This window comes from Vulpes lagopus, chromosome 8, assembly GCF_018345385.1.
Source record: "Vulpes lagopus strain Blue_001 chromosome 8, ASM1834538v1, whole genome shotgun sequence".
Taxonomy (NCBI): Eukaryota; Metazoa; Chordata; class Mammalia; order Carnivora; family Canidae; genus Vulpes; species Vulpes lagopus.
This window is the reverse complement of record NC_054831.1, coordinates 73705860-73733397: the sequence shown is the minus strand read 5'-3', so window position 1 is coordinate 73733397 and position 27538 is coordinate 73705860. Positions and strand designations below refer to the sequence as shown.

Here is a 27538-nt window from a genome sequence, read left to right as displayed (position 1 = left end):
TTTATAATTAAAAACAAACAAACAAAAACACGTCAAAACAAATTCAACCTCCAGGCTTAAAAGTGCAGAATATAGGTTTTGGGTTTTGGTAAACATTAACACTGACTTGAAAAGTTCTAACACAAAAGTGTCATCTCTAACTAGTCATCTCTGTGAATGCAAAAGAGAAAAGTAAAGAATCCAAAGAAGTCCACTCAGAGAGTGAAAGCCAAAATCAATGGGGCTGAAATTAAAAAACAACTGTAATTATTTTAAAATTTTTTCTTTTTCTCAAATAGTTACAACTCAAAGACTTTTCTATTTTGCTAATTAGGCCTTTATCAGTAAGTATAATCCAGAACTATCTAATTTATTCATACCTCGTGAAAAATAAGTAGCTAAAGGAAGAAAAGAAAAAAAGAGAGATGGTCCTACCTCCCACCAGTCTTAAAGATTAGATCCGCATTAGGTGCTCCCTTTGGATGTTGGTAACGAGGGCGCCGCTCCCGATTGGTGTTTGCTGGAGCTGGGCGCTGGGCAAGAGACTGCAGCATTTCTGTAAGCAAGAGCAAAACAGAAAAGGTGGTTAACTCTCATAAATGCATTCCCCTCCGTGAAGCAAATAAACCCGTAAGGAGATGAAGTCTTTTAGTTCTGTCAGGTAAGCGATTAAAGAAAAACCACCATTACACAGACTACAATGATTAAGAAGTTCTGAAAGAGTACATCAAGGGAGGAGACATGCTCTGGAAGCATTTAATATCCAATGTCAATTTGGCCACTATATAAGTGTCTTGTGAGGCAGTAAAACAGTATGAGAAGCAGTCTGGTTCAATAGCTACAAACACATCTGGAGCCAGACAATATTGGTTCAAATCCCAGATCTGCCACTTATTAGCTACAGGACTTCCGGTTCATTTCCCTAAATGCCAAATGGGGGTAATAATAAGCACTTATCTCCTGGAATTGTGGTGAGGGTTAAGTGCTTTGTAAAAAATACGTAAGACAGTGTCCAGCCCATAGTAAGCACTTACACCATTGGCTGTTACTGATTTTTAAAAATGTTGATATCAACCAGAAGAGACTCTACAAGAGAGATTCAAAGAAAGAAAACCTAATGTTTATTTACTTAACAATGTCTCTTGCACAAAAAGCAGTTTGTCAGTACAGTGCTATATAAACAACCATGTTAATGGCTCTAAAATCTGGGCGCCACAGAAACGTCAAGAGGCTGGTTTATGAGTGGACTCTATACATAAGGTTACAGTTAATTGAAGAGTGTAGGGTATATCTGCGCAAAACTAGAATCTTAATCTGAGTACACCCTCAAATTTGAAGAAGCGGTCCTCGAGACAAGATTCCCAAATAGACAAAATGAGATAATAATATGTGTTGAATTAATTTGCTCACAGATGACTGGAAACATGAGACAATTAAAAATGATGATCAGGGATCCCTGGGTGGCGCAGCGGTTTGGCGCCTGCCTTTGGCCCAGGGCGCAATCCTGGAGACCCGGGATCGAATCCCACATCAGGCTCCCGGCGCATGGAGCCTGCTTCTCCCTCTGCCTGTGTCTCTGCCTCTCTCTTTCTCTCTGTATGACTATCATAAATAAATAAAATTAAAAAAAAAAAAAATGATGATCATCTCAGTTGCAAACATAGCTGTAACAGCACAGAATCTAACTGAATTATGGAGTTAGCAAAATAGGATGAAAATTATATCATTATTATTTTGTAAGTGGGAAAAATGAAAACAGAATGGAATATAAAAACAATTTCTTAGGCTCAATATTTACAAAGATGTTGTGAAAAGGAGGGGGAGGGTAAGGACTCTGGTATTCTATATTTAAAAAGCCCAAAAGACATCCAAATTTCCCACTTCTGTCCTATAAATTATTGCATACCTTGATAATCTTCTTGCTCTTGCCGTTCATTGATATCTAGTGTGAGTTTTTTCATTCTCATCCTCTCTTCTTGTTCTGCCTGTTGCTGGTTCCAGTGATTTGCAGCAAGTTGGGAAGACATGGGTACATTAAGGATCTTAAACTGAGAAAAAAATAATAAGGAAATGACAAATGGCTTGAGAAAATCAAAGAAAAAAAGATTTCAAATAAAATGCTAAGTAGAATTAAACAAGTTTAGAAAAATAATATCTTTCCTGTAAGTCAATAAAGACAGTATCATCTAAGAACATAAGGACATAGAGACCTGTGGTCAAGATCCCAGACCTCTCTCTGATTGATCTATGCCATTTTGAATGCTTGCATCCTTGAAATGATTAGTAAAGCTTAATACTATGTAAGTCTCTGATTCATCTGAATCTGACTGAACAATCTGATTCTTCACATTATCTCAAATGTCCTCTTTTGGTAGTCTCTTTAATATGATGCACTTTTTAGTAAGTCCTCTTAAAATGTAATTCCCAGAACATTAAATGCACCAGGCCAGATACACTAAGGTGAAAAATCTTAAGTGTGGGTGTGAAACATCTACAAACCAAACTGCATTTCATTTTTTATTACAGTAGATAACTATTTCCTGTATCAAAATAAAAATATATTTGAGGTAGTCCATTTGGCTACCAGCCTAGCAGACCTCACTCACTCTTCCCAATGAGATGAGTCTGACTTAATGTGCTCTTACTGGTCAAGTACAGATTCCTTACAACTACCCTTTCTATTTATGAGCTCAAAACCATCTTTTAAAGAAAAAAACACATACACATACAATCAAGAAAACCTCACTGCTATCAAGATAATGAGCATGTCCATTGCTTCAAGAGGCTCCTCTGTTCCTCTGTAACCCATCTCTTCCCCTGCCCTACCCCCAAGCAACTGCTTACTTCATTTCTGTCACTACTGATTAGTTTGAACTTCCTAAAATTTTATGTAGATTCAATTATACAACACATTATTTTGTCCAGCTTCTTTTACTTCCCACAATGGTTTTGAAATGCATCTATGTTGCTGTATGCATGAACAGTTTGTTCGTTTTTATTGTAGAATATACTTGTATGAATGCATTACAATTTGCTTATTTACTCACTTGGGGTTTCTCTTTTGGGTTATTAAACTTATGTTTGTGTGGACATAGGTCTCCAATTCTCTTAAATGCAAAATGCTAGTAATGAAAAGCTGGGAATGGCTGGTGCATTTTACTTTTTTTATTTTTTTAAAGTAAACTCTATACTCACAATGAGGCTTGAACTCATGGCCCCGAAATCAAGAGTCACATGCTCTACTGAGCCAGTCCAGCACCCTGTGGTGTATTTTACTTTTTAAGAAACTACAAAACTGTTTTCCAAAGTAGTTGCACCACTTTACACTCACTAGTGAATGAGAGTCCCGGTTCCTCTACACCCTTGTCAACACTTGGTATGGCCAGTCTTTATAATTTTAGCCATTCTAGTGAGTAAAGAGTGGTATTTTCATTTTGGTTTTAACCTTCATTTTCCTCATGACTAAAATCATTTTTTAAAATTCAATCTAGAATTATGCTAAAAGTTGACATCAAGTTTACTGGATTGTATTGTCTCCAGAATGTACTTTTCCCTTGCTCTTTGAACAAGGAAATTATCTGCCCATTATGAATCTTTTGACTACTGTCTCATTCTGAAAGACTTTCGAAGTTTAACGACAACTGCTCTACAATAACACATAGAAGTTATTTCAGTCTTTGAGGATATAACTTGTTTTTGCCTAAAGACTGGGACTCATTTAAAGTAGATAAATTATCCCTTTTGGCACTAATTTTACCCAATCTTAAACTTACCTTTCCAGATTGAAATCTTCCTTATTGATAAAAGCAAAAGTAAGTTGTTCCCCCCCACCCAAAATCTCTCTGTAACAGTGGGATTACCCTTCCTTGTTCTTATGACCCTGAACATAACCTTTTAAAAAGTACTTCCTCAGGATGCCTGGATGGCTCAGCTATTGAGCGTCTACCTTCGGCTCAGGTCATGATCTCGGGCTCCCTGCAGGGGGTCTGCTTCTTCCTCTGCCTATGTCTCTGCCTCCGTGTCTCATATGAATAGACAAATAAAATCTTCTTTAAAAAATTTAAAAAAAAAAGTACTCCTTCAGGTCAACTACATTCCAATTTTTTTAAAAAGCGCCTAGGGGCACCTGGGTGGCTCAGTCAAGCATCTGCCTTTGACTCAGGTCTGATCCCGGGGTCCTGGGATTAAGCCCCGCATGGGGATCCCTGCTCAGTAAGGAGTCTGCTTCTCCATCTCACTCTCACCCTGTGCTCTCTCTCAAATAAGTAAATAAAAATCTTTAAAGAAAAGAAAAATCCTCCACACCCTCTTAACTACATCTCCTTTAGAAACTGCAAGTTGTGGGTTATTTCTAAATTCTACTGTATATGGTTTGATGATGGTCCATTTTTCCTTCACCCACAATTATAAATTCTGTGTTTTCCTGCCCCTCCCTCAAACTTCCTTTCAGTTCCACATTACAATCAGGGCTTTCATGAAATGTACACTTGCCAGGCACTGCTGTAAAGAAGACCATGGATTTTTGTGGTCAGACAGATGGGGTTCACAGCTCAGCCCTACTAATTATTACTACAATTTAGCAAAGCACTTAAGAGTGTACTTTCTCTCAGCTATAAAATGAGGATATGAACACTACCTTTTAGGGTTGCTGTGAGACTGAGACATATGTACAGTGTACAGTATGGTGACTAGCACACAGTAGGTTCTCCACAAATATTACCTATTAATAATGCATCAAAATAACAAAGTTCAGAATAATAGCTACCCTCAATAGTTAACTATAACAGCTGAAACTAAAACTGCAGCAAAATAAAAATCACCAGTCAATTAAAAACATTACCTTCTTAGCAGAATATGACTGACAATCACCAAGTAGAAACTGAAACGCTACTTCTGTATATTGTTTTGAGGCCTGTGTAATATAGTCTGCATCAGGAATGTGTCTGTCTCAGATGGCACTTGCCCCAACTGTGTCTTATTTTTACTAACAAAAACTACTGAAACAAAGTTCAAATAAAATGGCCATCATTCTCTCTAATAAACTTTTATTTTTCACAATCAGGAAGACACACAAAAAGTAAGTTAGTGGAAAAGTTCAGTCAAAATGAATTTTCTGCCACTCTTTACATGTTACCTAATTATGTGAAAGAAAAATAAAAGAAATAAAAAGTAATAAATTTACTCTTCCTAAGGAGAATTACTGATTGGTCACATTAATTCAAAATGAAATTTTGAATTTTCAGCGCTATTCATGAGGAAAGCATTCTGTTGCACCTGCTTTTTCAAATCCAGGTGCCATAAACTATTGGTAGATAAAATCTGAATTAGACACTGCAAACAGAGTGGGCCAGATTATTGACAGTAGAGACAGAGATGTCAAATTCTAGAAAGACCACAACTATAAGAATCATTTCTAGAATGATGACTTGAAGCAATTTTCTAATCTTCCCGTTACAGAATACAATTATGAAATCTGATTACCAGATATCTAATACAAAGATTCTAAATAAAATTTAACCTACCAGTATAAATCAATAAACAGAGCTACATAAATTAATATACATTAGTTTTAAATATAGGATTACACATAAAAGAACAATGTCTGAAATATAGTAGTAATTCTTTTTTTTTTTACACTAGTAATTCAATATGTTTTAGCTGTTACTATTATCACAATTATTTTATTTTTACTATAAGTAAGAAATCTGGCAATGCGGAGTACTGTCTCAGTGAAATACAAAATACCTGTTAGGTTTCAAGAGTCATTTATCAACTCTTTAGGGCTCTTAAAAAACACTGTCAAACTGCATTAAGTTCATATTCAGTAAAAACAAATCAACCGAGGGCAGCCCGGGTAGCTCACTGGCTTTGGCCCAAGGCATGATCCTGGAGTCTCGGAATCAAGTCCCACATCGGGCTCCCTGCATGGAGTCTGCTTCTTTCTCTGCTTGTGTCTCTGCCTCTCTTTTTCTGTCTCTCATGTAAATAAATAAAATATTTTAAATATATAAATAAATCACCTTTATAACAATTATTACTCCAGAAAATCTAGTTTGAATGGCTTCAATTTTTTTGTCATCTAATTTGCTATAAAGTTGTAACTTTTTTATTTTTTTTATTTTTTTATTTAAAAGATTTTATTTATTTATTTATTTATTCTTGAGAGATAGAAGGAGAGAGAGAGCCAGAGACACAGGCAGAGACAGAGCCAGAGACAGGCAGAGGGAGAAGCAGGCTCCATGCACCGGGAGCCCGACGTGGGATTTGATCCCGGGTCTCCAGGATCGCGCCCTGGGCCAAAGGCAGGCGCCAAACCGCTGCGCCACCCAGGGATCCCCAAGTTGTAACTTTTTAAAAAAAATGTTTTGGCAGCTTTACAGTAAAGGCACTTGGTAAGGGTGGCATCAGGAAATTTGTGTCCTGTGCTCTCTGTATCTATTACTATCTCTTTTAAATCCTTTTTAAGTACTCGAGAACATTTTCCTTTGTAAAACTTGTATCAGATCAGTCTTATAAATAAATAGAAACCTATATTTTTCACATTTTTGATCAAATCATTATGAAATTTCTTTTATAATGTTATACTGTTTCATTAGTGTGATAAGTACCATAATTATTAATCTCATCAGTTCTGAATTATGAAGGACAGTTCAAATATTATCAGGAACCCAGTAAGGGGGGGGGACGGCCCACCCTCTTTTCTTTGTGTTAATGTGGTGACAGATAGAAACATCTTAGAATTGCAGCTTGTGATTTCATGGTGATCAAGAAACTATGTCTGCCTTTCTTATTGGGCTGCTTTGCCTTGAGTATTTTGTGAAATAGTAACATGTCACTTTTTCTGTGTTTGTATATACATTTAAAACCAGTTTGTAAAGTTTCTCAGGAAAACCAGCTAGCTGAATAAGTAAGAGCATTTTAATATTGGAATCTGTAACTTACCTTGAGGAACTCAAATTTTCACCTCTCTTTACCCTTATCATCTCAAATAAAGCATCTATTTGGTACTAGGGACAGAAAATGACTTAGAATTTAGCTGTGATTCTTTTTTTAAATAATTTACTCAAGTAATACAAAATGCATAAAGTCCAAAAGTATCTTTCCCCTACCCCACCTACCCATATTCCTGGCCATCCCCACTGCTGCTGTAAACATTCCTATAAATATCTTTATATATTTGCGGAAGTATATAGTATAGATATGTAGAAGTGGAATTGCTTAAAGGTTAAAGAAATAGAAATTACTAATTTGAAAAACTAGTCATAGATGTGCTCATACTGTCTCTCAAATAAATAAAAATAAAGATAAGAAAAGTGGTTCACAAGATGTTTGCCAGTGATACAAACATTCAGCAGCTAAATTGGAATGGGAACCAAGACGTATCTAACTGAAGTTGCCATGTACTGCCCTTCACAATGGAAAAAAATCCAGGCATCCAATGAAGGTGTTTTAGGTTATGTTTTATTTTTTTTTCTAAATATTTTATTTTATTTATTCATGAGAGATAGAGACAGACAGACAGAGAGAGAGAGTGAGTCAGAGACACAGGCAGAGGGAGAAGCAGGCTCCATGCAAGGAGCCCTATGTGGGACTCGATCCCAGGTCTCCAGGATAGCACCCTGGGCCGAAGACAGGCGCCAAACCACTGAGCCACCCAGGATCTGATTTACGTTGTATTTTTTTTTTTTTCTTAAGATTTTACTTATTTATTCATAGAGACACACAGAGAGAGAGGCAGAGACACAGGCAGAGGGAGAGGCAGGCTCCCTGCAGGGAGCCCGACGTGGGACTCAATCCCAGGTCTCCAGGATCACACCCTGGACTGAGGGCGGTGCTAAACTGCTGAGCCACCGGGGCTGCCCTAGGTTGTATTTTAAAGCTACTTCATAACTGTAGTTGAAATTGAAACATACACACACATGCACACTCACAATCCCAGGTATAAATTGCTCCAGTTAAAAGATATATAAAACAAATGATTCCTTATAAATATTTATTGCAAAAAAGTGAGTTGTTTACGAATATTAAGCTATAATAAATATACTGTATATTTGTTTAAAGCAATCAAAAAAGCTCATTAAAACATGATATAATAGTTCTATTACATTAAAACTTGTTTTAATGATCAAAATATTTTTTAAATTCATTATTCTAGTTCATAAATATTTAAATCTAGAAAAATAAAATATAAATAGCATTATCCTCTTTTCAACTACTCATTTCCTTAGTAAAAATTTTTATTTTCCTAATAACTACAGAAGAAAGTTCTTTCTGAGCACAAACCTGGTGCACAAAGAGATCATTCACCTAAGAACTAAAGATTCCTATAAGGCAAAACATTTCACATTTCTAGAAAAACTGTTGCACCAGAAGGGCCAACACCCAAAAGTTAAATAAAGAAATAAAAATCTGAACAAAATAACTTTCTTTTTCAGACCACAAAATACCAGTGATGTTTCTTCAAATAATGTTCCTAAAATTGAACACTTTCCAAAATTCCAAATAAAGTTTATGAGTTGAAAATGTACTTAATAACCAAGTACTCTGAGCTCTCATTTCATGTTTAATATTTTTAATAAAGTTCAATGAAAATGTTTCCTTAAAAATTAAACTTTCATATTTTAAGAAATATGAATTTCCATTCCTCGTTTTGTATAAAGTTATATGGGTTATACAGAATATATACGCCAAAAATATTCCTTCTAAAAAATGAACACATATTTTTACTTTGATCAATGCAATTTAGAATTTAAGACTGCTGAAATGAACTTACCTTTCAAAGTGCAGAAGTTTCTCAGGGCAGGCTATGGTTTAATTTATGCCTACATGTTCTAAAAAGGTCAAACTGGGTATGACTTGACAAAGTTAAAATGAATTTTCACATGTGCCTCACGAAAGGGAAGGACAAATGAAGAAAACAGATTTAACTTTTGTGCTCATACTGTCTCTCAAATAAATAAAAATAAAGAAAAGTGGTTCACAAGATGTTTGCCAGTGATACAAACATTCAGCAGAACTGAAATGGGAACCAGACGTATCTAACTGAAGTTGCCATGTACTGCCTTTCACAAAGGAAAAAAACTCTCTCTTTTGTGCTCAGAAAATCTGGTATGGGGGGACACCTGGGTGGCTCAGTGGTTGAGAGTCTCTTTTGACTCAGGTCACAATCCCGCATCAGGCTCCTCACAGGGAACCTGCTTCTCCCTCAGTTTAAGTTTCTGCTTCTCTGTGTCTCTTATAAATAAATAAATAAAATCTTAAAAAAAAAAAATCTGGTATGGGGCACAGGGGAGGAGCTAAGAGCTTTTAAAGAAAACAGAGAATGAAGCAGACCTAAAATGTAATGATGAAATAGAAAAGTGAAGCTCAGAGAACGAAGTAATCCCTAAAAAAGAAAACAAACTCTGGGCTTTGAGAATCCTGGGAACTGTGATGAACTAGCAGTTTCAGGTGCTCTGAGGAGAGCAGTTTTGCAAAGATCTTGGTTCAAGACCAAGTGTGGGATCTTGGTCAAAACACCCCCTTATTTTCCTAGGGGCTGAGTAGAGGATGGGGGTACGGGGGAAATGCCAGAGCTCAAACTTGGCCTGAGGGTGGATGAGGACAGAGCTCTCCTAAAAAAGCAATGACCCCAGCAGCGGGGATGGAGGGGCCATGACGGGAAAAGAATTATGAAGGCAGTTTCTGAAAGACACAGCAGTGCACCAAGACTAAGCCAAAGTTAACTACTGACATACAATGTGATGTGAAGCCTTCCCTGGCCCTCCTTGTCAGGATTCTAAGTGGTGTACAGTTTTGCACCTCAAGATTTACTTGCAATACAGCAAAATAATGGTATCCTGAACAACTCTGAACCTCTGAGTATAGGAGAGGTTACCTGACAAAAGCAAAGATAAAAATTAATTTGGACGTCATCTCTTCGTGGCTATACTAGTGGAGAGGAACAACTATCCTTTCCATCACAGATGTTCTCTTATTAGAGGTCTTGTAGACCTTCAGCACACAGACTCCCCTCTCTCCCCACCCCAGTCTCTCTCTAGCCTCTATTTTACTTTATTTTCCTTCATAGCATTTTCCCCATGTCTCCTGACATTATGTATTTCTTTTTTTTTTTTTTTAAGATTTTATTTATTTATTCCTGAGAGACAGAGAGAGAGAGAGAGGCAGAGACACAGGCAGACGGAGAAGCAGGTTCCACTCCATGCAGGGAGCCTGATGTGGGACTCGATCCTAGGTCTCTAGGATCACACCCTGGGTTGAAGGCGGCGCTAAACCGCTGAGCCACCCGGGCTGCCCGACATTATGTATTTCTTCACTGTCTGCCTCTCAGCACTGGAATGAAAAGTCTCCCCTCACCACCTCCAGAGGAGGGACTCTGGTAACTGCTGTACATTCTGCACCTGGGACAGTGCCTGGTGCATACAGTGAACATCAAATTACCTGTTACAGGACTAACTGAAAGAATACAGCTTGTCTCTAAGTTGTGGTAGCCACCATATTTCATAGAATCTAACATTCCCTTAATTTTAAGATGCTCCATTATTTTACATACCACTAAAAGCTGAATAAAAAAATGTTGCCGATTATCACAAGATCCCATCAATGCTAGAAGGCATAATGTTAATGTGGGAAAACTTTTATAGAACTGGTGATGGGGGATATATCCTAGAGCTGTGTCTGAGAATTGGGCTTTTTTTTTTCTTCATAGCACGTTGCATTCTGCAAATAGACATTTGTCTATCACCCTTGGCAGGATGTGAGTACACAAGGACAGGACTTTATCTTATCTATGCCCATAGACTCAGCAGCTGGTATTTTTGGCAGTAGTAGATGCTCAATAATCAATAAATATTTGATGAATGAGTATATAAATCCCTAAAGTAACAACTTAGCAGTCAGGGAAATGATTTTGAGGAGCGTCTATAAGATAAGGAAAGATAGGGGAAGCAGTATAAGGAGAATGGAAAAGGATCAAAGGTCAAAAAACAATGATTTTCTTTTTCTTTCTTTTTTTTTTTAATATGGTATTTATTTGAGAGAGAGAACGAGCACAAGTAGGGTCAGGAGGGCAGAGGGAGAGGAAGAAGCAGTCTCCCTGCTGAGTAGGGAACCTGACATGGGGCTCAATCCCAGCACCCTGGGATTACAACTTGAGCCAAAGGCAGACACTTAACTAACTGAGCCACCCAGGTGCCCCCAAAAAACAATTTTCAAGAGAAATCTTAACAAATGAAGATTTTCTTGAGCTGTATCTGTCATCATCTTCCTTTCCTTTTCTATTTCTACCCTGAGCTTACTTATGAAACCTTCCTCCTGAAAGTCAAATTATTTATATATTCTAATATATAAGAATTTAAAATTTAAATGTCCTTTCCTTTAAAAAGTATCCATTCAACAGAAGTCAGGTGTGTCTTCCATACATATAATAAATAAAATTATTTCTACCACTGAATACTTTAAATATTTCTAACTCTTTCCACTTATAGGCAAATGATAAACTTAGAACCTACAAAACAGTTACTACTTAAACCTGCGAACAATCAATTGTGAATGTAGAGAGGACAGTCTCTTACCTGTTGTTTATTGCCTTTTCTAGTTAACATGACAAACGGCATCGTGTCTGCAGACTCTGTTTCTCCCTCCCCACCACCAAGTGGGGGCCCTTTCCTCAGCTGGCTTTTGAGATGCAAGGGAATAGCAACATCAAGTTGGTGCACTTTGACAGATTCACCACTTCGTTGCTTAAAGACAGAAATGAAAAAATATAAATATACTCTAAAGTACACATCAGTATATGTAAATACAAATTGCAAACAATTCATTCAGTGCCGTATTTCTTAAAACACACTAATCATTAGAGCCAAAGTAATCTTTCTGAAAGGTAGCTGTAACGGAGTCCCCCACCCCACCCCGCTCCCAACTCTTTACATATGACTTGGCAGGCCTATGTGACTGGCTCCTGTTTATCTCTGCAGCCTCTCCCAAGCCCAAACACAATGCTGTCGGTTCTCCTAACTTCACTTGCTCCTGAAATGCATACCTATACCACACATTTTCCTTCATAATTATCCTGTGTCATAAGTGTCTGCTCATCTGTGAGAATCTTCCACTAGGCTAGTGGGGTTCAGCACTGGACACCCTTCCCGGGGTATTCTTAGCAGTGTTTTACATACCACAGGTGCTCAATTAATATTTAAGAATGAATGAAATCTATTAATGTTCAGATTTGTTTGCTTTGTTAATATTAAGTTTTTAACATTTACACTGGATTTATCAACCAATTATTTAACCAAACCTTTATTGAAGACTTACTGTGCATTACGCTTAGGGGTACTAATACTAAAAACATAGTCTCTACCCTCAGCTCATAACTTAAGTAAGAGAGAGAAACAAATTAATCACAATTTACCCAAGTTATATATATAACCTGGGTGGGGGTGGAGTGATTATACAGGTCTGGTTGGGAGTGGGTACATGTGAGATTTCATAAAAGACTGAATAAAAATGGGAGACTTGAGAATGCCTTTAAGGCTTCATATGATTTCTAGTAAGTAGATGGTAGCAGAGCAATTTGGGGATATGGAGGGAATTTAGGAAGGGGAAGAACAGGTGCAAGAGCAAAGGCATGAAACAGCATCATGCATTTCAGGAACTGCATGTATTTTCTATATTTGCTGATGGAATACAAATGAGGAAAGAGCTGAGCATGATTCTTCAAAGCTAAGCAGGTAATCCTGAAAGGGCATGAAGGTTTTGAAATTGCTTTACTACAATTTAAATGGTCTTTTGATATAGGCTCCCTATTTTCAAAAGACTTCACATCAAATAAAAAGGTAATAAAGGTGTAAAGTTTTATTTCTAAGCTCCAATTTATTAGAATTTGCCAGAAGTTCTCCAAGGTTTATAAGATTTATAAAGACTTTTTACTTAAAATCTGAAAGGATCAGGTTAGATCACTTGATTCATAAATTACTTACTAATATAAATATAAGCTGCAACTATGTATACTGTTCTATATTACACACGTTTTTCTTCTTTTTGATTCTATGTCATGGGTGTCTTTCTAGTTGTATATACAGGTTAATTACATAGCTCGCCTCACTTATATAGTTGGTCCTCTATTGACAGTCTAGACTTTTTTTTCTATTACAGTATGACATCTTAGTATATTTTAATTCCATGCATTTGAGAGAAAGTTAGTAAGGGAAGTTAGTAAGTTTATATATCTAAAAATTTAGATCAAATAGCATGCCCATTTGACAGGCATACTAAATTTTTCTTAAAAGGCTGGGCCAATTTACATATTCCAAATGTAGATGTTTATCCATATTAACCACAATGGGTATTATTATCTTAATATCTGATGATCTGAAAAAAAGGCCCATCTTTATTTGCTTATCTTTGATTATCAGTGAGTTTCAGCATGATTTTACCTAATTTTTTTCAATCAACAAAAAAATCCTGGGTCACTGACTGGCTGCATCACTCAGCATCACTGGCTTATAGGATCTGTTGCTATAGTACAGCTATGAACCCTGTGTTATTTTGTAGGCTATATATATAGCCTACAAAGGGAATAAACTGCTTATCTGTCTCTCCAAAGGGAGTACGATTATGTCTTATTTGATAACTTATGCTAAGTAACATGAATTTAAGACTTCCATGATATTTCTATATATGAAGAAACTTTAAAATAAGTAGGAAGCAGCAAATTGGCCTAATATACCTAAAACATGAATTTGTACCTTATCATAGCTACTGGCCCTGTAGCATCCATGAAAGTAAAATCCAGTATTTCTTTCCTAAAGAACTACTCCATCAGCTCAAAAAGAGACTATGATATCTTCCATCCTAAAAATAGCCCTCCTCTTTTACCTCGTTAACTCCCCCTTTCTCCTCCCTTTCTAGTAAAACTCCTCAAAAGTCCTTTGTCTCTGTATCTAGTATTTTTACTTCCTCCCTATTTTCCAATGAGCCTGCAGCATAGGACCCTCATTCCCTTTCCCCAAAAGAAGCTCTTTCCTTGAGTCACTAATGGGTTTAACAACAGCCATATACAAGGTGGTAGTAAAGAGTCCAAGGTATATGACCTCTAACTAATGAAAAATATAATTAACCTAAATTACTGCAAAGATGGAGCTTTTTATAAAATCCAGGGTATTGTCAAGAATATATTAAACAACATTTCTTTAAACATCAAATGAATGACCAATATTCCTCTAAATATTTACAATAAGTTGTTCAAATTTTAAATCAAACTTAAGAATTTGGCATATTAAATTTCTCCAAATATTTATCTTTGGCAAAGTTTGAATCCTAAACAAACTAGAAGTAAAAAGGTCTTAGAAACAGATAGGACTTCAGAGAGAAAAGGCAGAGACTGGTATAGTGAAATTACTCTGTTCTAAGTCTTATATTTACGACTACTATTTATTTTCCTGCAGTGTATCTCAAAGAAATGTGCAAATGGGGATGTGGGATACAAGAAGTACTGGCAGCTACAAGCTGTATAAATGAGGAAAAAGCTGCTGCAGAGGCAAATGTTTACATGCGGAGACCCCTGTCTCCAGAACTGAACATGCTGCAGTATTCTATAGTGAGAAGACACTTAGGGAGTAGAGTAACTGATTTGTACCTGAAGATTTTCCAGCATCATTTTATCCAGAGCTTGAATGAAGTCCTCATCTTCCACACAAGGTACATGCTTAAGTCCACCTCCCTTAATCATTACCTCCTTATTAAAACAAAACAAGAAACCAGACAAATCTTAACTATAAAGTTTTGGAGAACAGAGTCTTTTGTACTGATAACTTGGTTCAACATAACTCAATGAATGAATAAGCAAAGTATGTAATATGATTATGCTAAAAAAAAACTTATTAATATAGTAAAGTACTTAGGAAAACAAACTGAAAATGAATTTCCAAAGGAGTATTTTTCAATAATCACAAGAAACACACCTTCAGTGACTAAAACTAAAATAATAATGAGAATGTTGCATGATTTCAAAAGTCAGTTTTCAGCCATACATACAGTATTTTCTTCATCAGTTTCGTTCTCTTTATTGGAATCTGTAAGGTAATCAGTATTCTCTTCCTCTTCCTCCTCGCCTTCATCATCATCATTATCAGAACCCTCCTGAAATTATTTAACATTAGTGGAAAATTAAAACATCTTGAAAAGGGTTACTATATTTTACATGCCTTAAGATTCAAATACTTCTGTATAATTGTTCATTATTCTCAAGTTCCAGCAGTCTGCCTACAACTCAGGGCAAAGTCAGCTGGCAGCCTTAACTGAAAACTAATGCACACCAGTAGCTGAAAACTCATTCACTATCTTCTACTGATCTAATAATACAAAGATCCTTTGTAGAGACTCTTCCTTGAATTACACAAGGAATGAGCTTCCTGAACCTTTTGTGTTATTTCTCTTCCCTATTTTTTTTTCTCTTCCCTATTTTGAGACTATATTTCTCATAGTATTTCTTTAATACCCATCTAACTCTGGAATGAAACTCAATAAATAGTTCAAATTTAACATGGTTAGCAGCTGAAAGCAAGGACACTAAATTTATAAAGTGCTACATTGTATAAAGCACCTCAGCTTGGAAGGTGCTCTCACATACTTCATTTTGTTTGCTCTACTGAATTTTGAGGAAGGTAGGATAAGCTTTCATGTCTTCATTTTTATACATGAAAAAACTAAGGCTTGGATAAATTAAGTGACTTGCCCGAAGACACATTCCTTATTAAGCAGAGGAACTAGACATTCTGATCCCCCTCACCACTTCTCTCCATCCTCTCCTGCCAATGTCCCCAGCTCTTCTTCTATCAGCCAAATTTCTTTTTCAAACAGAAGACTGGACAGAACTTGAGTGATTTTTCAAAAGGGCACACACACACACAAAAAGCACACAGTTTGTACCCCATCTGCCTATTCTTCCACTTTCAACAAAACAATTCACTCTCAGTTTAAAAAAAGACTACACTAAACTCAGCTTCTTTTCATTGTGTTAAGAGAAATAATGTGAATGAGAAATAATTCAAGAGAAAAATGAATTATTTAAATGTTACAACTCTTTTGGTATACATAACAATTCCCACAGTCCAAATAGTGTCTTATAATTCACTATATAGATATTTGAAGATTTTTTACTGTTTCTGAAGTGGAAATATTCTGGGAATGTAAGAAATACATTTACTTATTTCAAATGTAATGACTTTTTAAAACATAAGTTTATGATTCAAAATCAAATTTGCTCTTAAGAGATGCTCTTAAATTTGCTTGAACAAAGTAATCATTTCTTAACATTTAAAAAATACTTCCTATTCAAAAATTAAGTTACACTAAGCTAAAATGCATTTTTTTCTCCTTACCCTTTATTATATTACCCAGGCAAAATAAAATGGATTAACTGTTGAAATTGAAATGCTGAACAAGAATTCCACTATCCTAATCCCTATTTTACACAATAATCTGTAGGATCAGGAAGTGAATGGATCACAAACGCTGGCTGAGGAAAGCAGAAGGGGCAGCACACAAGTCACACTGTCTGAGTCCAGATACTGGCTCACCACTTCCTACTATGAGATTTTGGGCAAATTAACTTACCTGTGCCTTATTTTCTCACCTACCTCATGAGAGGTAGGTGGTATGAGAAATGGTAATGTAAATATTATTTGCATTTACAATGATAAATCTGTACTTACTGTTAAATTATGTAAATGCTACAAAATACTAAATTGTAGCAGAACATTTACTTTAAAGTTATCTTTAAATTTACATAGCTGATATTCAGGAGGAAATATTCTCATTTAGGTGCTAGGAATAACTTCAACAGGCCATATGGAGCCAGGGACCAAGGTGAGGACCAAGATGAAAACAAAGTACAATTTGTCTGAAGAGTGAACTCTAGCCCTTTTCTTTCACAGCTGAAGCAAGCAGTTGAGTATCTCACACTGCTCTTATTAATCAACCTATCTTCTCTAACAATGTTCTCCCTATGCTTGGAGAACAGCTGTGGGAAAGAGTGGTCTTAGGTAGGAGGAGAAGCAAACTCTTCCAACTTCATTTATTAAACCACATCTTTTCACTTCTCCTTCTGGATGAGGCTCAGGCCAACATCAATTGAACACTGTTATTTTTCTATACTTAGCAAACAAACATAAATCATGTAGGATATTCACAACTGCAAATGGAAAAGTAAGCAATGGTTAAAAATGATACAACTTTCAAAATTACAGACATTTACTTTTGAAAAAGAGGAAATACATCCCAAATCTTCAGATAAGAAATTTGTAGGAAAATGAGTCACTTTTTCAGTGACGAATTTACTAAGGATGTTTAATTTATTAGATTCTGTTTAAATAATGCAGCAGCAAAATCTACTCTTAAAAAATGGTCCTAATAAAAAAATGTCCTATGATCCTCTGATCAATACTATGATTTTCTTAAAAACAAAAACAAAAAAAAACCACCTTAATTCCATAGGTTTTCTAACAGAAATACACTACTGGTTACAGTTCCTATAAAAAAAAACTAAGGAGATTTTATTTTATACATTAAGGAAGTTTGGCTTAAATAATCAATATACTCTTGTACAAATGTACCTATTGGCTATAAATAAAAGTCATCACCTCTTCTTCTGGTTCATTTACTTCACTCTCATTTCCAGACTGTTCTTCAGTTTCAGCTCCTCCTTCTTCTTCTTCTTCATCCTCTTCAAGATTTTCTCCTTCTGTCATAGAATCTTTGGAATCTTTGTCATTAACTAGGCCTTGAAATGAGAAAATGGAAAAGTACGTTAAAAAGGGTAAATTTTCAATATTATACAACTTAATTCAAAAGTATGTATTAAGTAAGATAATTCAGCAGCCAATTTCTCAGACTAAAATATAAGAATACAATTTAAAATTATTTGAAAAACATTTTATAAAAATTAGAGGCTTTCATTTCAACAAAAAAAATCAACAAAAAAAAAGGCAGTAAACGTTCATCATATATATAAACCAGCATCTATATGTGTATACAAACATATATGTATTTTTTCTCTTTCAGCTTCTGTTTATCTCCATTTCAGAAGAACATGGACAACATATACCAGCATATAAAATTACAACCTCAACCGTGTAAGCTGCAGCTTTGGTCACACTTTTTATCAAGTGACGTTTCAGAATCTCTCAAACATCAAAGATATAAAATTATGTTGCCTTTATGGAGAACACACATTTGGCTATCAATCTGAGTGTCTGCACATGAAGACTAATAAGGGAAGGAGACAAAAGTGTGTCACCAAAGGGCTTCATTTTTTTTCTTCAGTAAGAGCATTTTCCTCCTAAGGGAACTTCCTGGCTGGAATTTGCTTCCACCTCCCAAATTCATCCATATCTCACTATCTCATCAATTCTTCTTAATTAACATATAAATTCCAAGCCACTCTATTTGCAAGTGCCTTATCTGATGTGCTCTCTCTTCTTCTGCAGCCTTCTATAGCTGGGTCTCTTCTCAGTCACAAAGCATACTATCTTGGACTCTTGCTCATCTGATATTCTTAATAGAGAATATCCTCAATGTGCACTTTCAAGTCCTCCCTATATATTCTCTATAACTCGGTCTAAATTTTACTTCCTGTATAAACACAATGAATACCTGAATCTATCACTCTTCCTCCTACTTGCTCCTAAAGCACTTGGAGAATAGCTCATAGCATCTTACATTTAAGGATACACCATGTAATGTTTTTCTCTAATGATTTCACAAATATTACATCAGATCATAAGAACCCTTGAAGACAAAGAACTATTTTATATATTCAAAACTTATCAGAGCCCAATTGATAAACACACAGTAGATGCTAAGTAAATACTTGTTTATTCAGACTCTTAGATTAGAGCAGAAAGAAACTTCAGCAATCATGTAATGATTTAACTCTTTCATTCTGAAGCCCAGAGTTCGAATAACCTAATCAATAAGAGTAAAAAAAATTATTCCAGTGTCTTAAGTCTAAGAAACTAACCAAGAACTAACAAAATATGAAAGTACAAGGTGATTAAAGTTGGCACACTCAAGTGTGGAAATAAAAAAAATTTAAAAAGTTGGATAATGCTCAGAGAGAAAGGAAAATTAATGCTGAGAAAAGATGGTGTTTTGGAATGAAAATCCATTAACTTAAAATATTTTCTCTTATCACCTATTAGTTTTCATATACAAATATATTCTAGGTTTTATACACGTAAATTTTATATATTAACTTATTATTTTTTTTTTATTTATTTTTTTTTTTATTAACTTATTATTTATAGGGACTTCAAGAAGCAGAATATTGGATTGTTATTTAGGTTATCAAAGACAAAAAATTTAAAGTCACGACTGTCTAAACACTCTCAGCAAAAATATCACAATGTGCACATGAAATATCCTTACACCTTTGTTCTTTCTATCCACTTAAAACACACTGTGGGAAGAACTATAACGTATAAGTTGCTTTGATAGTCATACTTCTAATTTGTAAGGAAAATACATACTATTTCTAACACATTTTTATTTGCATTGCAGGTTACTTTCAAAAGCAATTTATAAATATATTTTGCATTTGCTGAACAGTATAATAATTATCCAGCTGTTGATCCCCAGGACACTGTCGATCTAAAATACACAACGGAGGTAAAAATGTACACCCACAGGACACCGGGATAACAAAATACAAAACACAAACAACAAAATGCTGCTTTGTGCCTCAGTCCTCCTGCTCAAAACAGAGATAGTAATAATTGTAATACTTCCTTTCAGACTGCATTAAATTACACTTCTCTACTTACTAGACAGGTTGTGCGTTTCCTGGCTTGACAGGTTAACCGAGTGTTGATTTGTCAATGACTAAAGTAATGACTAACATTACCTTCCTGTGTCATTCTAGCATCAGATAGTACTCAACAAAAACACCAACTCTCAGCTGCACTCGCGTATGTAACTATGTCATTCTATTTTATTACCAATCTGCCTGTGCTTTTTGTGTAAGTGAAACTAACCTGGCATGGAAACTATTTTTACTTTATTTTTCTGTTGTATATAAACTTTAAACACCCAAATCTGTTGCCATGAGAGCGCTTTCTTCTACTGTTTTAGAATTTGGGAAAATTAATACCTCTCCAAATATTTGGAGATCCAGTTTTAAAAGTATTTAACTCTTTAATCCGTCTGCAGTTTAGGAAGATGTGGCTCTGTATCAATTTTACTCCAAAATGCTGATCCATTGTCCTTATCCTATTTTTAAGATTCCTAGTTTATTAGATAGTAAATTATTTTCTATTTAATTGGAGGTGCTTCTAGGCCTTTTATTCTGTTCTACTGATTTTATATCTGATTTGTGAAATACACTGTTGGCTTTATAATTTATTCATGTACCTTTTCTTTTCACCGGTTTCCCTCATTTCTGTTCCTTATACTACAATACAATCTAAAAGTTCCAAACCAGATTAAATTATATTGCCTATAACCATTTTGGTTTTGTTCTTATATTTAAAGAGGATGTCTTGGCCAATAATTCTATATCTATACTTAGAAAACCAAGATATACAAAATTAACACACAAAAATGTTACTTATAGTAACATAAAACTGGAAAGAACCTAAGTGTCAAATAACAGGATTAAATAAATTATGGCACATTCATACAAAGGAATACGGCCAATTAAGAAATTAGGAAGAAAAAGTCCAGCTATTAAAACTGCAAACATGCGAAAAAATTTTAAAGAACAGAACATATACCAAAAAATGTTAACACATGATCATCTTTGTATATGGAATGTGATTTTTGTTTTCTTGGTATTTTTCACAATTTCTGCCATCAAAAAGTACTACTTTTTTTTTTTTAAGATATATTTATTTGAGAGAGAGAGAGAGAGTGCACAAGTGAGGGAGGAGCAGGGAAAGAATCCTCAAGTGGACTCCACACTGAGTGCAGAGCCTGCTTGACCTCATGACATTGAGATTATGACCTGAAAGGAAATCAAGTTGGCCATTTAACTGATCCACCCATATGCCCAAACAAGTACTACGTACTACTTTTAATAATTAAAATGACTTTAAAAATACAAGGGAACTTTGTAGTGCTTTCTCATGAACTATTATGTTAGCACTGGGATGTTATCAAGTTAAAATAATAATGAATTTAGAAAGTGCTTGAAAACAAAAAATTCCAAAAGCAAAATATGTTATCTTATGGTTTATCAATAAGAAATAGTTAATATAGATTCATTCATGTACATCTTCCTCCTGATATTTACACTCTAAAACAGAGGAAAATGGGACAACTTGGAAGCAGGGAGCATACTGATTCTAGTTGCCATTATCTTTGGAGCTTGGTTCACAAATGGTGGCCTGTTTTTCCTTCCCATATTCTAAACAAGAACAAATCCCTTAAAAGAAGCCTGAGGTCCTTTAATTTAACCCTTTTGTCTATAAAGGATAAAGCGTACTATATTCTTCATCGCTACCAAACTAGGTGTCAAACTAGTGTTACCTGACACCCATACATAGTTCCATTTGTAAAAGTTTTGGGGAAACAAGGCTAAGACTTAAGTATATCAAAGCATTTGAAGTAGGGGCACCTGGGTGATTCAGTGGGTTAGCCTCTGCCGTTGGCTCAGGTCATGATGTCAGGGTCCTGGGATGGAACCCCCTGTCAGGCTCCTTGCTCAGTGGGGAGTCTGCTGCTCCCTCTCCTCACTTCCCCTCCCCCCTGCTCCTGTTCTCTCAAATAAATATTTAAAATAAAAAAATGTTTGAAGTAAAGGAAATAATTAAGATAAATTAGTACTCTTCTTGATATGATCATTTTCTACAATCAGAAATCTGAAAAGGAAAAAAAAAAAGATAACTTGGGACAAAGTTCAAAGAATGAAAGAAATCACTTAAGTCCTTCTGTGTGGAATGGTAAAAAAGTGAATAGCTGCACAATCAGTAGCACCTTTAAAATTACTGCTCAAATAGATGACAGTAAACATATTCTCCAAAGGAGGATGGACCTTTGGAGAAAGAAATCCTATGAAAATGCTGGATATAATATGAAAAAAATAGTTTTAGAGGAAAAAGTCACAAATACCTTTGTTATGAAAAGCAGTTCTTTAGATACATAACATAGCAAGTTTATGCCATTGGCATAAATGGTGAAGCTCAAGGATCTCCTAACGACAGGCATATGGGTACCAAGTGCTAGCAGGAAACAAAACACTAGCTTCAAAGCCTAAAAACATGTTATTTTGAAATAATTATAATAAACATGCTAACATGCTAAGAACTATTAGCAAGCAAACCAGGTTGGTATGTACCTCATTCCAGTTATTTCCATTGACAAAAGTTAGTCGGCTCCTTATAGTCTCCTGTGGGAGCTGTTCAAGAGCTAACTCTTCTTCCAGAAAAGTCTCAGAAAGATGAAAGTAAACAGACCAATTCTCCTGCAGCACATAATTCTCACATTTTCTCTAGTTGTTAGAAAGAGAGACAACTCTCCCAGAGAATAAGGTCTGAAATTCCACAGGGTAGCTCCAAACTTCTAACAGATACTCCCTCTACGGTGTCCAGCCTGAACTAATATCTTAGGAAATAATGCTTGTTGAAAACATATACTGTGTATGTGAGATGCTTTCATCAAAAGTGTTTTGTATTAGCAACTGAAAATTCTAAAAAAATTAAGAGAGGCTGAGAGGATGGTGTTTTTCCATCACTATCCTTTCCTTCAAGTCTTACGTGACTATTTTCCTCTAATTTGGGATTTAATGAAATCAAGAAGTATGCCACCGAGGACTTAACACTATTATATAACACTCAACACTGAAAACAGAAAGTATACGAAAGCAAATATAACAATATAAGGCAAATTCTAGAAACAATCTGTTAAATATAATTTTCATTTTTCCTCTATAATTAACTGCTTACCTAGTTTTATTAAGAATTCTCGTTCCAAGTCGTGTACCTGCCTGATGGATTCTTCCAGAGAATTACAAAGTTTGATCTTTGGTCTAAGCAGTTCTAATGTATCACTGATCATGTAATCTATGTCAATAGGAAATGGATGGTCTTTTGTCCAAACCTCCAAACTTTTCTTCCACCAAACATAACGCTGATAACAAATGAAAAATAAATTTAGCTCTAAGAAATTAATAATAAAAATATTTTAAAACAACAAAATATTGTAATGTTACCTAGTTATAATAACTAAGCTAAAAAGTTGTATAAAACACCTACCATTTTTATTAATGGTCAACGGTAATAAAATCTTACAGTTTCTAAGCCATTTGATTGTAATTTGAATTTTTTTATAGCAACTGTCAAAATCCTTTTTAAAGGGAAGGAAAAAAGTCATAAATAAAATACCAAATAAATTCCCAGGTACTGAAAAGAGGCAGAAATCCAACTCCCAAACCCCTAAATGGGGTTTAAATATTTATTTTACCAAACAACAAAAGCAACCAGATTCAAACCCATAGTTATGATATTTATTTATTATTTTCTCTATGCTACCTGCTTTGATTTCTAAGCAGGTCAATTAAAGTACCTGAAAATACAGTTTTTGAAAATGTAAAAATTATTTTATTGAACTCACAAGCATTTACTGAACAACTGTTGTATATGTGGTACTGTTTAGAGATCTTCCCTCTCTCTTCCAAGCCTGGTTCCTTCATTCTATTTTCTACTTTGTAATTCATAAGTTTAACTAAAAAGCACAACCCAAGAATTTGCTTGGATATAAACGGGTATACTTCCAGATGCTTTCTCTTCTCTAGGTTGGTCTAGGTCCCTGCTACTCAAAGTGTAAGTTGTTTGAGCTGGTTAGAAATGCCGACTCTTAGACACGCCCCCCCCCCCCCCCATCCAAGACCAAATGAATTATAATCTGCATTTTAACAATATCTCTGGGTGGTGCATATGTATTTTAAAGTTCAGAAGTGGGCAGCCCCGGTGGCTCAGCAGTTAGCGCCACCTGCAGCCCAGGGTGTGATCCTGGAGACCAGGGATGGAGTCCCACGTCAGGCTCCCTGCATGGAGTCTGCTTCTCCCTCTGCCTGTGTCTGTCTGTCTCTCTCTCTCTCTCTCTCGGTCTCCCATGAATAAATAAATCTCAAAAAAATAACAATAAAGTTCAGAAGTACTGTTGCAGGTGGTCCTCTCCGTCTGATCTTCCCATTCTCCAACCTAGGAGAACACATCACCCTCCTCCCCTTAGGCCTCCCTCACTCCTTGCTCCCAATTCCCAGGTAATATCCTGCTGCATGTTAACTAATATGGAAAATATTTTTGTCTCTTTCTGCTCCGGGATATTTCTGAGTGGCTTTTTTCTCTCAGGCTAGGATTTCAAAGTGAATGCAATATGGACACGCTTCTGAAAGAGAGTTTACTTTTGATGCTGATAGTTACAGCTAACATTTTGCAGCAAAACTTTGGTTTTCAACAGTCTCCAACTTAAGATAATCCTTACATACAACAGTCAATCTGACTCTCAAATTTGCCTAACTCCCCTCATTTTCTTATCAGTTCAAAAAACCAGGGAGTAACAAGCTGTCCTCTGCTGCACAGGTATAGTGATAGAACAAAGTTAACAAACTGCTCTTCCCCCAGAGTATTTACCCTACTTAACATCAACCACTATGTGGATGTATTTTTGATATCTCAAAAGTTATAGTTTTAAATTTATTTTCTTCACCAATAATGGAGAAAACACTAACAAGATATTCTATAGAATAGAATGATCAGGGACGCCCTGGGTGGCTCAGTTGTTGAGAGTCTGCCTTCAGCTAAGGGTATGATCCCAGGATCCGGGATCTAGTCCCACACATTAGGCTCTTTGCAATGAGCCTGCTTCTCTCTGCCTGTGTGTCTCTGCCTCTCTCTGTCTTTCTTGAATAAGTAAAATCTTAAAAAAAAAAAAAAAAAAAAAGAATGGAATGATAGTATAGAATTGAATGCTATTTTGGGACTTTATTTCAGTAATACCTAGAGAATTTGATAGTGAGCAATTCAACCTAATCAGTACTTAACAACATTGTATTATATGGGAAATAGTGATTAGGTTCCAAACAACCAACCTATAAGATAACTAAGGTGGAACACCAACCTTACAAAAGTTGTAGAACTGTCTCCGTATGTATCTGAATTTAATTTATACCATGCTTGCTCTACACTGTAAGTTTACATAATTAACTGAACTTAGAGAGGGAAAGTACAACCCAAAAATTTACCATGAATGAACAAATATTTTTCCTGTTTTGAAAACATATTTTCCAAAACATGACATTTCTAAAAAAAAAAAGGTTAAATTGTTTAGAAATAAGAATTTTATTTATTTTTTTTTAAATCTTTATTTATTTATGATAGAGAGAGAGAGAAAGAGCGAGGCAGAGACACAGGAAGAGGGAGAAGCAGGCTCCATGCTGGGAGCCCGACGCGGGACTCAATCCCGGGACTTTGGGATCGCGCCCTGGGCCAAAGGCAGGCGCTAAACCGTTGAGCCACCCAGGGATCCCCAGAAATAAGAATTTTAGATATACAAACAATACAAATGAGTTAAAAATGTTTATTAGATATATAAAAATTGCAAGTAATTCATAAACTGCCATACCAAATACGACAATCCATAAATTACTGCACCACATATAAACCATATCAAAATAATACCCAGAATTAATGATCATTGTTAATCAAAAAAGTGACAGACAGTGCAAATTGAATATTTATATAGAATTCATAATATATTTTAATCTCTAGAATATTCTTAACAGGAAGAAAAAAATCTAATGACAAACACATCTTATATGTGATACATGAATGCTACTGCATTTCTTCTCTAATATTTTTCTGTAACACAAGGAATGCATTAAACATGCCAAACTGCATATTTGAGTTTACATACCTGAAAGTATACAAGGAAGCAATCAAGTTTTCGTTTACTGGAACCTCTGTCAAAGTACTGGCCACAAGTATCCAAAATAGTGCACACTAGTCTAATTCTGAAAAGGTGCTCAGGAGGGTCTAGTGAACTTGGAGAGCCATCTGAGTTAACACCAAAGGAGGTAAAAGAATAAAGTGTTCTAAAAATAACAGCTGATTCCACCATTCGATAATTATAAAGTTCCCCTAAGAACTTGGCACTGCTGATACGTCTCTGATTAAATTTAGGTTGATTAACCTAAAGGAAAAAATACACATAGATTTCCATTAAAGAACAGTAATGTGTTGAGGTAAAATTCTCGTCACTTGATAATATCAATTACTGAAAGAACACTAAACAGAAAAAATGAGTTCTTCCTTCTTTTCTAAAAAAGTGATCACTCCTGGGTATTCTTTATTCCTAAAAAATGGCTGTCTTTACCTCCCTATCAGCTTTCCATAACTTACTTTTTCTGTAACCCATGAATTAGGGAAATGGTAAGTCAACAGAAACAGGAAATGGTTTACAGAAATTCTTATCAAATGATTACCAATTCACCTAATTAAGAGATTTATAGAGTTCTAAAGTTGAATTCTAGTGCCCCAGAAATAGTAAAAATCTCGTATGCTCTTCCAAAATAAGCCTAACTGAACTTGAGAAAAAGCAGCAAAAAACTCTCCAGCACTAGCCTGAAAAAGCCACAAAATCTGAAACAACAGGGTTCACTAAAAAAACATAAGTTGAAGAAACAATAAGCTGACATCATAAGGGGAAAGGAAGGTTTCCAAATTATTATTTTTAAATAATCAGATTTAAGAGTTGTTTGAATTCTCTACAAACTCCAATTCGATGACTTTAAGGGAAGTCCTCATTACCTCCATTCCTAATCGAATATCTTCTAAAACTCCATCCACAACATGGATTCCAACATCTTCTTGGTAGAGCACCAGTCCCGCTAAGAGGTTGGCTACACAATGAATACTATTATATTTCACATTCCAGATGTTTATCATACAACAAATAACATAGTCTTTCACTTCTTGGTCCTGCCAAGGCAACTTTCGCATCTGTCTCAAAACCTACACGAAGGGAATTTTGTTTTAATTACTAAGATAAGTACATAATACTCTAATACATCCAATAATATATTTGATTGTGCGGTCATAGAACTTTTGGAAAGAAAAATAGAGATCCTCTACCAGCTTCTTCACTTTAGAGATAAAAGCGAGATATTTCTAATTATGGCAAAACTTATTCACATTACCCTATATCTCTTCATAATGCCCCTAAGTTTTCTAGAGTTTCCAGATCTTCAATAGTAATAGTAATAGTATACACTCCTAAAATTTGTAATAGTATACACTCATAAAATCTGGTTGCTAAAAACAAATACCTATATGGTTTATGAAAAATAGTACTTTCTTTTGCATATCACTAATATAAATAATCTCAGACACTTTTTTATAAATCAAAAATTTCCAGGGCACCTGGGTGGCTCAGTGGTTGAGTCTTTGCTTTTGGCTCAGGTCATGATCCCAGGGTCTTAAGATCAAGTTCCACATCAGGCTTCCCACAGGGAGCCTGCTTCCCCCTTTGCCTGTTTCTGCCTCTCCATGTCTCTCATGAATAATCA

General features: G+C 35.4%; 1 protein-coding gene across 2 annotated transcripts in view; it reads right to left on the bottom strand.

The window, feature by feature from the left end:
- Positions 1 to 27538, bottom strand: part of UPF2 (UPF2 regulator of nonsense mediated mRNA decay) — a 103586-nt gene that overhangs the window by 7748 nt on the left and 68300 nt on the right. The window contains exons 13-21 of one of the 2 annotated variants that reach the window (XM_041766607.1): positions 26781 to 26984; positions 25888 to 26163; positions 22917 to 23100; positions 17619 to 17758; positions 15013 to 15117; positions 14615 to 14713; positions 11553 to 11720; positions 1886 to 2027; positions 415 to 535 (exon numbers count right to left, since the gene is read on the bottom strand). In XM_041766607.1, the coding sequence (XP_041622541.1) occupies positions 415 to 535; positions 1886 to 2027; positions 11553 to 11720; positions 14615 to 14713; positions 15013 to 15117; positions 17619 to 17758; positions 22917 to 23100; positions 25888 to 26163; positions 26781 to 26984 (1439 nt within the window). Of the gene's footprint in view, positions 1 to 410; positions 536 to 1885; positions 2028 to 11552; positions 11721 to 14614; positions 14714 to 15012; positions 15118 to 17618; positions 17759 to 22916; positions 23101 to 25887; positions 26164 to 26780; positions 26985 to 27538 lie in introns of those variants that run through there. The other variant, XM_041766609.1, reaches the window with a different exon arrangement.